The sequence below is a fragment of the Somniosus microcephalus genome, chromosome 12, assembly GCF_052327205.1.
Source record: "Somniosus microcephalus isolate GS21.2 chromosome 12, FLI_Smic_1.0, whole genome shotgun sequence".
NCBI classification, from domain to species: Eukaryota; Metazoa; Chordata; class Chondrichthyes; order Squaliformes; family Somniosidae; genus Somniosus; species Somniosus microcephalus.
In genome coordinates, this window is record NC_140998.1 from 25,627,472 (window position 1) to 25,639,737 (window position 12,266).

The following is a 12,266-nucleotide window of genomic DNA, read 5'->3' on the forward strand; positions in this document are numbered from 1 at the left end:
CCCGGGTCCGGTATTCGTGCGAAGGCATGTGAGGGGCCACAAGACGGACCCTCTCGTGGAGTCAGTGCACCTACTCCACGCCAACCCCCAATAGGCGTATGTCCGGCACGCCGACGGAAGGGAGGACACCGTGTCCATAAAAGACGTCGCCCCAGCCGGTAACGACAACAACCACGACAACAGCAGCAACAACGATCACAGCAACTCTTACCCACCCACTACTCTTTCATCACCCCCGGAAGAACATCGACCAACGGCAGCCCCACCAACTACCCCTTCAACAACCCTGGCGGCACCCCCGGCAGAGACCCAGGAGGCCACCGGGGACACCCAGCCGACACCCGCGGCACCACAACAGCCACGTCGGTCGCAGAGGACTATCAAACCCCCGAACAGACTAAATCTATAGAAGGGGTGAATGTGATGAAATATTCCATTCATCACTCATTGGTATTCTCTGCCTGTGACTGTGGTTGGTTTCAGTTTCATTTCCCTTACCTCAGTTCCGTTTCCTCACCATTGTATTGTACTGTGTGTAGGGCTCCGCCCATACCTGGCCCCTATGTAAGCTGGCCCAGCCTTCATCACATCCAGTACGGCAGACCTCTGGATGGAAGATACCTCTCCTCTGTGTGTTACCTTCTAAGTCAATAAAAGCCTTGTTTTGTTTCGCTAACATCGAGTCTCGGATTTATTGAGGCACATCACTGGCCATTCTCTCCTTTTCTCCGAGAGCCTCTCTCCTCTCTTTGCACTATTTAGTGTCAACCTGCCGTTTATTTGTGCTGTGCCTTCATGCTCTACGCTCTTTGCGTTCATATTCTAAAATCCGAACACCTCGAGTCTCTTCGTCGGGAGCAAGCGGAAGCCAAGAGCAGGCAGCGCAAGGAGCGCACGTCAACCCAAGCACCCCACCCACCCGCCCCTTCAACCACCGTCTGCCCCACCTGTGACAGAGACTGCAGGACCCGCATTAGACTCATCAGTCACCTGAGAACTCATTTTAGTGTGGAAGCAAGTCATCCTCGGTTCCGAGGGACTGCCTAAAAAGAAGGCTCTAAAATCAAAAATAAACACCAATGAAAAATACAGAATATAAAAACGGCCATCTTACTTGATCATCTCCATCAGCAGTTTCTGTTCCCCCGTCTCTTTCAGATAGTAGACAAAATGTTGTAAGGCAACCTGTCTGTACTCCAGCTCTCGAAACAGTACTTCTGTAATATACATGCACATATTTCCAGATAAGCACAACACATTTCCAACACAAAAACCACATTCCTAAGTCAAACTGCTCTGTTGAGGGATTTCACAGTAAGTTTAAAAAGATATTCTTACCATCGTGGGGCTTAAGAAAAAAGAAATCAGAGAAGTTTAACTTTTAAAAAGTATGTATTAGTCAATCTCCATTGCGTTAGATGTAAAACCATAAGAATTAGGAGCAGAAGTAGGCCATACGGCCCCTCGAGCCTGCTCCGCCATTCAATAAGATCATGGCTGATCTTCGACCTCAACTCCACTTTCCCACCCGATCCCCATATCACTGATGTCCAAAAATCTCTCGATCTCAGCCTTGAATATACTCAACAACTGAGCATCCCCACAGCCCTCTGGGGTAGAGAATTCCAAAGATTCACCACCCTCTGAGTGAAGAACTTCCTCCTCATCTCAGTCTTAAATGGCCAACCTCTTATCCTGCCCCCTAGTTCTAGACTCTCCAGCCAGGGGGAAACAACCTCTCAGCATCTACCCTGTCAATCCCCCTCGGAATCCTGTATGTTTCAATGAGATCACCTCTCATTCTTCTAAACTCCAGAGAGTATGGGCTAGATTTTCAGTAGGCTTTGCGCCCAGTTTTCGCCCAAAGAGGGCTTTTGCGCCACTTGCTGAGCTTTCGCCGATATTCAGCGCTGCGGTAATGGCGGCGTTAGCCAGTAGCGCTGCGCCGCCACCGATGACGTCATCGGTGTGCGCAGTGCCCCGCTACCGGCCCGACCGCCATATTTAGTTGCAGCCGCCTCTTCCGCAGCGGCCGCAAACAGCGATCAGAAAACGGGGCCGTCCTGTAGCCTTAGTGGGGCGCTTTAAGGTGGAGGTGCGGCCGGCCGCTTTTTCGGCGGCCGCCTGCCCGCACCTCCTTCCCCGGCCTCCTCCACCCCCCGCGGCATTGCCGGCTGCTTTCCGCGAACCCGGCACTTCTCCGTGGTGCCGGGCTCATTTGCCGGCACTATCCAGCGGCGATCTCCCCATTGCAGGCACCTCCCCCTTAAGAGAAGGAGGAGGCCTGCAGTACCGCAGCCTGCCGCTCCGCAGCGGGTGGCGCAGCGGCGCCTAGAGTGCTGAAATTCAGTTTCAGCGCCCCAAGCGGGGGCGGGCACACCCTGGAATAGCGCCCGGTTCCGACTTGGGGCGCAAAAACTGAATATCTGACGGGCGCAACTGGCTCCGTGCTCAGTGCTAACTTTTGGGCGCACGCCAGCTGGGGGGCCCAAAGTGAATTTCTAGGCCTATATGTCCAATCTACACAATCTCAAACCATAGAATGCTATAGCACAAAAGGACGCCATTTGGCCCATCTCAGCTGTGCCAGCTCTCTGAAAGAGCTATCCACTTAGTCCCATCCCACTGCCCTTTCCCCCCAATCCTTTTAAACTATTGCTTTTCAAGCATTTATCCACTTCACTTGTAAAAGCTGCAGTGGATTCTGCTTCCACCACTGTTTGCGGTCGTGCATTCCACGTCAGAGGACGCAGTGTGTCTTTTAACTGTGTCTGTTGCGACAGACTGAGAGAGGCGACGTAGAAGTTTACAGCACAGAAGGAGGCCAATCGGCCCATCGTGTCTGCACAAGCTTTGTGCGAGAGCAATCCGAAAACCAATCCCACTGTCCTGCGTCTACCCGATCGTATCTTTCTCTACTGCAAATATTTGTCCAATTTTCTCTTAAAAAGATGCAAGGGTCTCTGCCTCAATCACTTCTTCTGGCAAAGCATTTCATGCTCTAATAACTCCCTGCATAAAGAAATTTCTCCTGGCGTCTTTCTTCAATCTCAGTGGCAATTATAATATAATGACCCTTTATTGCTGTTTTTCCAACCAGGGAAATAATCTTTCCTTATTTGCTCCATCAAAAACCCTTCATAATTTTAATAACCCTCTATTGATTCTACTCGGCCTTTTCTGCTCCAATGGAAATAGCTCTCAGTATTTCTACTCTCCCGACAGATTGATACAGCACAGAAGGAGGCCATTCGGCCGAATAGTTTCCCTGGTGAATCTACGCTGTATACGCTCCTTGGGGCTTTACACACAATATTTCGTGACTTATCAATTCTTGTACTCTAAGGGGTGGAGTTTCCGCTTTGGGCGCAGTCGGCAATCCGGGCGCAAATTGCGCCAGTTTTCCGAGTTGATTTTATGTTCAAGTTTCCGCTCGAACCCATTTTTAAAAAACCAGCGTTAAAGATCGCGGAATTTCAAGCGCAAGTTACGTTCAGCGCAAATGGAGTTTCCGCGATCTTTTGTGCTGGTTTGGGCGCATTGCGCTGGAAATAACAGCGCAAAATATTGCCTCTATTTACGTGTTTGGAGAGAGAATTGACAGCACCATCTCTGGGCAAAGCCGGAACAGCAGTCTTGTAATAATGGTGCAGTAATTCCGGTCCCAACGCGTGAGTACGGACGGTGTACTCACGCGTGGGCCCGTTGGAAGTGCCGGATTCCAGCATGCACAGCGCATGCGCGGGAAACCGGCATTTCCTCTCCATCGAACTAAGGGGTTAAGAGGTCCAACGCGTGCGCGCAGGACTCTGCGCGCACGCGTTGAACTTCCTTCATTTAGACAGGTTTGCGTGTGTGCAAGGGACTGAACTTTTTGGAAATGAAAAAAGGAGGCGTAAGCAGTGGATTCTTGAAGGTAAGTGGTCTATTATTTAAAATTATTACATTTTTTCCACAGCTTCATTGTTTTTAAGGACTTTACAGTAAGGTAAGTTTATTTTTAGCCCTGAATTCGTAAAAAAAAAAATTCAGAAATTTTATTAATTGTTTTAAATAGTTTTTAAAAGTTATTTATAGTTTACTAGCTGAAGTGCCCGGCGGTGCCGAGGCTTTTTCGAGGGCATGTTGTTGTTGGAAGAGAGAGAGAAAGCGACTGGGGGGAAGAGAGAGAGCGACTGGGGGGAAGAGAGGGAGGGGGAGGGGGGAGGGTGGGGGGGAGGGCGGGGGGAGGGAGGGGAGGGGAGGGGAGGGGAAGGCGGGGGGGGACGGGAGGGCGGGGGAGGGACGGGAGGGCGGGGGAGGGACGGAAGGAGAGGGAGGGGAGGGGGGAGGGGAGGAGGGGGGGAGGGGAGGGAGGGAGGAGGAGAGAGGAGGGGGGAAGAAGGGGCGGGGGGAGGAGGGGGGGGAGGAGGAGGAGGGGGGGGAGAGGAGGGAGGGGGGAGGGGAGGGGAAGGGGGAGAGTCCACGAGCCCCCTGATTCCCGTCCCCCCAAACTCCCGAGCCCCCTGATCCCCACCCCCCGAACTCCAGAGGTTGGCCCCCCCCAAGACTCGCCCCCCCCCACCAACCAAGCACCGAACTCCGGAAGCGCGGTCTTCCGAGCACCGGCCTCCCGAGCTGGCTTCAAGATTGCGGCTGTGCGAGACGGCCGGAGGGCCCGGTTCCCAGGGTAACCGTTGACGCTGACCAAGCCCCGCCCCCCGGCCGAGCCAGAGACGCCGCGTCTCAGCTGCACCAAGGCCGAGATCTGCACTCTCGACCGATTTATATATATAGATTTAATTATTGGGATGTTTTTTAAAATTTTAATTAAAGTTAAACTAGTCTTTTGGGCGCCCGTACTTTTCATGAGTTTGACCGTCTTTACTATCAAACTCATGAATGAGTTTCCCCTCCCCTGATTGGCTGCAGAGTGCTCACTTGATCCCAGCTGGCACATCGCACTAACTATGCCGCTGGATCAGGTAAGCACATTGCGCCGACAGCTGAACCGGGCCTGTGACAGGAAATGCAAGCAGGCCCGGGCTTCAGATGTCAGCGCGCAGGGTGAGTGCAGATCGGGGGCTTGCACGCGCGGCAAGCACCCGATCCTAATTTCTGGGCCATTAGTTTTTACATGTAACATTGTCATCCTGTGGGGGAAGCAAGGATAGCAGGCATTACCATTACTGTTAACAGCAACCACCCACTGACTCCAATGACTGGAGCATTGCAGCGTTACAAACTCAAGGGTAGATAATGCATTTCGATTTGAAACATCTGATGGCATGATTGGAGGTACTGCCTTGGAAGGGGTTGCTGATCCCAAGAGTTGAATTTAAGGTCAAGGATCAGAGGTAAGGAAAGGGCGGCGAGAATATTGTCCGCATGAAGTACTCTCCCTCAAACTTCTCTCAAACGGGCGGAAATCCAGCCCACTAAATGCTTCCCATCTGTTGGCAGCAACGTTCCCTTTAAGATGCGCGGCCGTGCGGCGCTCTGCAGCTCCCGTGCGGCCGGCTCACCGGCTTTTAAATAGGAAAAGCAGCACACGTGCGGTATTTTTAATGGGCCGCGCAGCCCCTTAAAGGGGCCGTGCACCCCAACAAAAAATTAAAGGGAACGTTGGTTGGCAGACATCTTCATTACCCGTGGCATGATTGGGGGAATGCTGTCCTGTGACTTCAGTGAAGGGACACGTTGAAAGGTCATCGACCTGAAACGTTAGCTTCTGTTTCTCTCTCCACAGATGCTGCCAGACCTGCTGAGTGTTTCCAGCTTTTTTCTGTTTTCATTTCAAATTTCCAGCATCCGCAGTATTTTGCTTTTGGACACATTGATTTACCGGCCTTCTTACTGTTATAAATGTCCTATGACACTGCCAAAAACACAAAGATTAATGGGAAGCCAGCAAGCTCTACACAAGACAGAGGGTTACAAACCATTAGACAACGAAACCAGAACTAACCAAAGGGGCCCCGGGCTTAAATCCTAATGGATGAATACAGGAAACTTTGTGATATCCGGCACCGATGGGACCGAGCTGTTGCCGTCCCATCAAAACTGCCGGACAAACCAGCGCTAATGTTAAAACATACGGAAGCTTTTGAGCTCCGTATCTGGCAACAAACCCTGTTGCTTACAGCTTCTGAACAGTCGGCCGTAGCTTGCAAGCGTCTCTGTAGCTAAGCAACAGCTTTAGCTAGGCCTTGCAGAGCCTGACTGGTGAAAAAAAAGCAACGAAAAGAAAAAAAACTTACTGAACCGACTCCTGAATTTTGCCGGTGGCTCGAGCATTCCGGACAGTTAACCTCCGGATAAACCAAAGTTTCCTGTATCTTGCTCCCCTTCCTCCTTCTATTTCTCTCCTCTGTCAGGGGGCTGTTATGTTCATTAATAACTAGTCGTTTTTATTAAGAACAGCTAGCTTTTGCTAGACACTTTATTGAGCACATGTGGACTAGGTACAGTATCTGTAGAGGCCTCCATCTTGACTGCTGCCTTGTGGGTAGCCTAGCGCATCGTGGGTAGCCCACTCTTATATACATACAGCACCACCTAGTGTACCATTCCAGAATGACAGGTTACTGATCATTACAGGGGCCTATAAAAAAAATTAGCTTGGACAATCCAACCCAGTTCCCTGTAGGTACAGGCCGATAGAACAAACTGCCCACAATTCAGTCAAAGGCAAAATTACTGCGGATTCTGGAAATCTGAAATATAAACAGAAAATGCTGGAAATACTCAGCAGCATCTGTGGAGAGAGCATCAGAAGTCACAGACCTGAAACGTTAACTTCTGTTTCTCTCTCCACAGATGCTGCCTGGCCTGCTGAGTATTTCCAGCATTTATTTATATTTCAGTATAAAGGCAATTGGACTCACGGGCCACAGGGATGCTCGGTGTGAGAAGTGGAACAAATTCACCGTTACCGCAATGGGGAGAGGAAGCCATTATTTAACCCCTTTCTCTTTTTTCCATCCAATTTCTCCCCCCTCCTGATGCCGTTGATTCCTTGCTGGGGTACAATCCCACTGGCGCCCTGCAGTAGCTTGCCCAATTGGCCAAGTATATGGAGTTAGGTCACAGTTTAGCCATGATCTCACTGAATGGCGGAACGGGCTCGAGAGGCCTAAATGGCCTCCTCCTGTTCCTAGTCTTCATGTATAAACCAAGAGAGTGAATTTCAGTAGGCTGTTCAACCGTGAAGGGCATCACAGCTTATCTGTCTTGGCCTGACAGGGGTCACTGAACAATGATGAAGATCAGGACTCGTGCCAGGCTCATCCCTCCTTTCCCCCCCCCTCCCTTAGTAACACACAAAGGTTGAAGTCAATTGTAACTCTCATTACTCAGGGATCACAGCGCAGGGATCGAATGTGGGACGCTACTGGTCTGTATAATCCCAGCTGAGCCCCTGGGAGAACAAGGTACTTTGCTGAGACAGAGTAGACAGGGCTTTATATTCTCCTCAATTCTGGCCCCTAGTCGCTACAAACAGCAAGAACAAATTACCTTTGCTTAATGTTTTTTTCAGGAATATCAAAACCTATGGAGGAAAAACAATAACGAAAGTTTTAGCAAACATAGACTCTAATGTGATAAGCATTAAACAGATAATTCACCCTCCCCCATGAAGATAGTCAGTTCAATCTTCCTTATAATCCATAAGTTAATAGACAGAATAATGTAGGAGAATATAATTACTCTATTTATGTGCAAAATATTAAGTTGGGAGGACAACCTATAGTAGGAGTGACTAATTATTTCACATTTAACTGATATAACCTCCAACTTGCAAACTGACTGATGGTTATACCAAATTTCTTAATTTAAACATTGACACTCAAATGCTCATCATCAAACTGATGGATTATTGCAATTTATATTTATTTCTCTATTTATATTTCCTAACATTTTTTCATGCTTCTTCCCGAGCACAAGCATTAAAGAAAGAAAGAAAGAATTGCATTTATATAGCGCCTTTCATGACCATCGGACACCTCAAAGCTCTTTACAGCCAATGAAGCATTATTTGAAGTGTAGTCACTGTTGTAATGTGAGAAACGCGGCAGCCAATTTGCACACAGCAAGCTCCCACAAATAGCAATGTGAAAATGACCAGATAATCTGTTCTTGTTATGTTGGTTGAGGGAGAAATATTGGCCAGGACACCGGGGATAACTCCCCTACTCTTCTTCGAAATAGTGCCGCGGGATCTTTTACGTCCACCTGAGAGAGCAGACGGGGGCCTCAGTTTAGCATCTCATCCGAAAGACGGCACCTCCGACAGTGCAGCACTCCCTCAGTGGGAGTGTCAGCCTAGCTTTATGTGCTCAAGTCTCTGGAATTGGACTATGAACCCACAACCTTCTGACTCAGAGGCGAGGGTGCTGCCCACTGAGCCACAGCTGACACTACAAGCAATGTTCCCTGTAAGCTGCGCTTAGTTCTGCGCGGCCTGTTTCTTTTAATGCGCGGTCCCTTTAAATTTCTGCGCGCACGTAGTATTTGCAATGTCAAAGCCGGTGAGCGGCCTGCGCGGGACCTTTCGGATTTCTGCACCAGAAAGTCCACAACTGACCTGCTCCCGGAAATAAAGATTAATCTCCCGGTCACTCGTGCGAACAATCCAGGAGAAAAATTGTAGGAACATTTCCTTCTCTCGTTTCGCTCTGGCCAGACTCACAACGAACAATCGTGACCAGGATGCTTTAGCGCGTGCATGCTCTGGTAAAACTATGCGATGGATAGAGCGGTTTCTGCAGCGCAGAGGACTGCGGGTATTGCAGCTGCCATTTTTTGACCGATTGCCCTATCGGTACTTATCCAATTCCCTTTTGAAAGCCACGATTGAGTCTGCCTCCACCACCCTTTCAGGCAGGGCATTCCAGATCCTACCCACTCGCTGAGTAAAAAAAAGTTTTTCCTCATGTCGCCTTTGGTTCTTCCGCCAGTCACCTTAAATCTGTCTCCTCTGGTTCTCGAGGCTTCTGCCAATGGGAACAGTTTCTCTCGATCTACTCTGTCCAGACCCCTCATGATTTTGAACACCTCTCTCAAATCTCCTCTCAATCTTCTCTGCTCCAAGGAGAACTACCCCAGCTTTGCCAGTCCATTCACGTGACTGAAGTCGCTCATCCCTGGAATCATTCTCGTAAATCTTTTCTGTACCCCCTCTAAGGCCTTCACACCCTTCCTAAAGTGTGGTGCCCAGAATTGGTCACAATAACCAGTGTTTAATACAGGTTCATTATAATTTCCATGCTTTTGTACTCTGACCTCTATTCATAAAGCCCAGGATCCCGTAAGCTATTTTAACTGCTTTCTCAACCTGCCCTGCTACCTTCAACGATTTGTGCACACACATACCCCCAGGTCTCTCTGTTCATGCACCCCATTCAGATTGTACCCTTTAGTTTATATTTCCTCTCCTCATTCTTTCTACCAAAATGTATCACTTCACACTTTTCTGCGTTAAATTTCATCTACCACGTGTCCGCCCATTTCACCAGCCTGTCTATGTCCTCTTGAAGTCTATCACTCTCCTCCTCACTGTTCACTAAACTTCCAAGTTTTGTGTCATCTACAAATTTTGAAATTGTGCCCGGTACACCAACAGCCAAGTCATTAATATATATCAAGAAAAGCAGTGGTCCTAGAACCAACCCCATGGGAACACCACTGTATACTGTCCTCCAGTCCGAAAAACAACTGTTCACCACTGCTCTCTGTTTCCTGTCACTTAGCCAATTTTGTATCCATGCTGCCACTGTCCCTTTTATTCCATGGGCTTCAACTTCTCTGGCAAGCCTATTATGTGGCACTTTATCAAACTCCTTTTGGAAACCCATATACATCACATCAACCGCATTGCCCTCAGCAACCCTCTCTGTTACCTCATCAAAAAACTCGATCAAGTTGGTTAAATACGATTTGCCTTTAACAAATCCATGTTGGCTTTACTTAATTAATCCACACTTGTCCAAATGACTGTTGATAATCAGGGACAAAATTATTTCTAAAAGCTTCCCCACTACCAAGGTTAAACTGACTGGCCTGTAGTTGCTGGGTTTATCTTTACACCCTTTTTTGAACAATGGTGTAACATTTGCAATTCTCCAGTCCTCTGGCACCACCCCTGTATCTAAGGAGGGTTGCAAGATTATGGCCAGTACCTCCGTGGTTTCTTCCTTCACTTCCCTCAGCGTCCTAGGATGCATCCCATCTGGTCCTGGTGACTTATCCACTTTAAGTAGAGCCAGCCTTTCTAGTACCTCCTCTTCATCAATTTTTATCCCATCCAGTAACTCCTCTACCTCCTCCTTCACTATGTCTATGGCAGCATCTTCTTCCTTGGCGAAGACAGATGCAAAGTACTCATTTAGTACCTCAGCCATACCCTCTGCCTCCATGCATAGGTCTCCTTTTTGGTCCCTAATCAGCCCCACCCCTCCTCTTACTACCCATTTACTATTTATATGCCTATAGAAGACTTTTGGATTAACTTTTATGTTAGCTGCCATTCTATTCTCATACCCTCTCTTTGCCCCTCTTATTTTCCTTTTCACTTCTCCTCTGAACTTTGTATGGTGGGATTGTGGTACTGGGAGTTTTTGCTCATTTTAGTCTGTTGGCTTAGAGGTGTTATAAAATGCTTAAATAAGAAAGTAGATAGACATGAAATAATAATAGTAGTGATAACAGCGATGTATCAAAAGAAGTTCTTCTCTCTCAAGTTGGGGACTGTTGAAATATGATGAAGTCACCATTTTTATACCGTTGAAATATAAATTATGTTAGATGGCCTTAACCTCGTTAACTGTTAACAATTTATATAATTGCATGCTTTGACGGTTGATTGGAGGGAGGTCACACCTAATGTTCCCTTTAATTTTTTTTTTTTTTTTTTTTTTTTTTTTTAGTGCACGGCCTGTTTAAGGGGCTGCATGGCCCATTCAAAATACCACGTGACGTAAGAAAACTACTAGGCACTTGGTCTGAGTATTAAACAAGGCGTTAATCAACTGTTTTTCAACATGGAGATCTAGTTGTCCTTTACTAGTTCCTGTTAAAGAATGTCCTGAGCAAGCTGGGCCCATGCCCGAGTATTTATACTCTCCCTGGACAGCGCCACCAGCAGGCCACCCAGTATCATTTCATAAGTCATCTCCACATGAATGACAAGATTCATGTCACCGCGCGTGTGGTTTTTCCTATTTAAAAGCCAGTGAGCCGGCTGCATGGGAGCTGCAGAGCGCTGTGCGGCCACGCGGCTTCGAGGAAAATTGGTCGCACCTAATTCTAGGCAAACGAAGTCACAGTAGTCTGTGTAAGATAATGGCTGGTTGAAACTAGACAGAGAGCAGCGAATCAGTCTGTGTGTGATGAGTGTCGGCTGATGCAAGAACAGGGGCATAAGGAAAGGGGTATAAATGAAAGAGCGCAAAAACACAGCAGATTGACCAAGACCCACCACACTGCGCTGCTGTCCAGAGACTCAGACCAAGGTAATACTGACCTTGATTCTGTTCATTGTTGCTTGAATACTGTGTGTATGATTGATTCTGCTAATGTTACAATAAAGCCTTGTTATACCCAATTGGGATTGCCAAGCCGAATCACTGACAGGGTAACCTAGAGACGAGCACCCGGGACACGGGGACCCTGTAACACACGAGCCTCCTCCCACCTTACTTCATCTCACCCTATCAACATATCCTTCTATATTTGTACGATAGCAAAATACTGCGGATGCTGGAAATCCAAAATAACAACAGGAAATGCTGGAAAAACTCAGCAAGCCAGGCAACATCCGTGGAGAGAGAAATAGAGCCAACGTTTCAGGTCGTAACCCTTCGTCAGGACTGAAAAAGCACAGGAAATGAAACAGATTAAAAGGCCAGTTTGGGGGTTGGGAAATGGGGATGAGAGAACAAAAGAGAAGTGAAGAGACATTAAGAGGTATTCAAAACCAGACGAGATGGTGATAGGACTAGTGGAGAGACAAAAGACGGCTCTAGGTTAGGTGTGAAATGCGCTGGCAGAATGAGAGACAGCTGCCATGTGGGAGAGAAAAAAAGGGGGAAGGGCCAAAACAAAGGTGTGGATAAAAAATATATATAAAAATGTAATAGGGGCCGAGGTTATGATCTGAAATTGTTGAACTCGATATTTCTCATCCCCATTTCCCAGCCCCCAAACTGACCTTTTAATCTGTTTCATTTCCTGTGCTTTTTCAGTCCTGACGAAGGGTTTCGACCCGAAGCGTTGACTCTATTTCT

General features: G+C 47.9%; 1 protein-coding gene across 2 annotated transcripts in view; it reads right to left on the reverse strand.

Annotated features, from left to right (window-relative positions):
* Window positions 1-12,266, reverse strand: part of vipas39 (VPS33B interacting protein, apical-basolateral polarity regulator, spe-39 homolog) — a 69,866-nt gene that overhangs the window by 33,450 nt on the left and 24,150 nt on the right. For both annotated transcript variants that reach the window (XM_086002671.1, XM_086002670.1), the window contains 2 exons: window positions 7,498-7,531; window positions 1,115-1,217 (listed from right to left, as the gene is read on the reverse strand). In XM_086002671.1, the coding sequence (XP_085858797.1) occupies window positions 1,115-1,217; window positions 7,498-7,531 (137 nt within the window). The remainder of the gene's footprint in view (window positions 1-1,114; window positions 1,218-7,497; window positions 7,532-12,266) is intronic.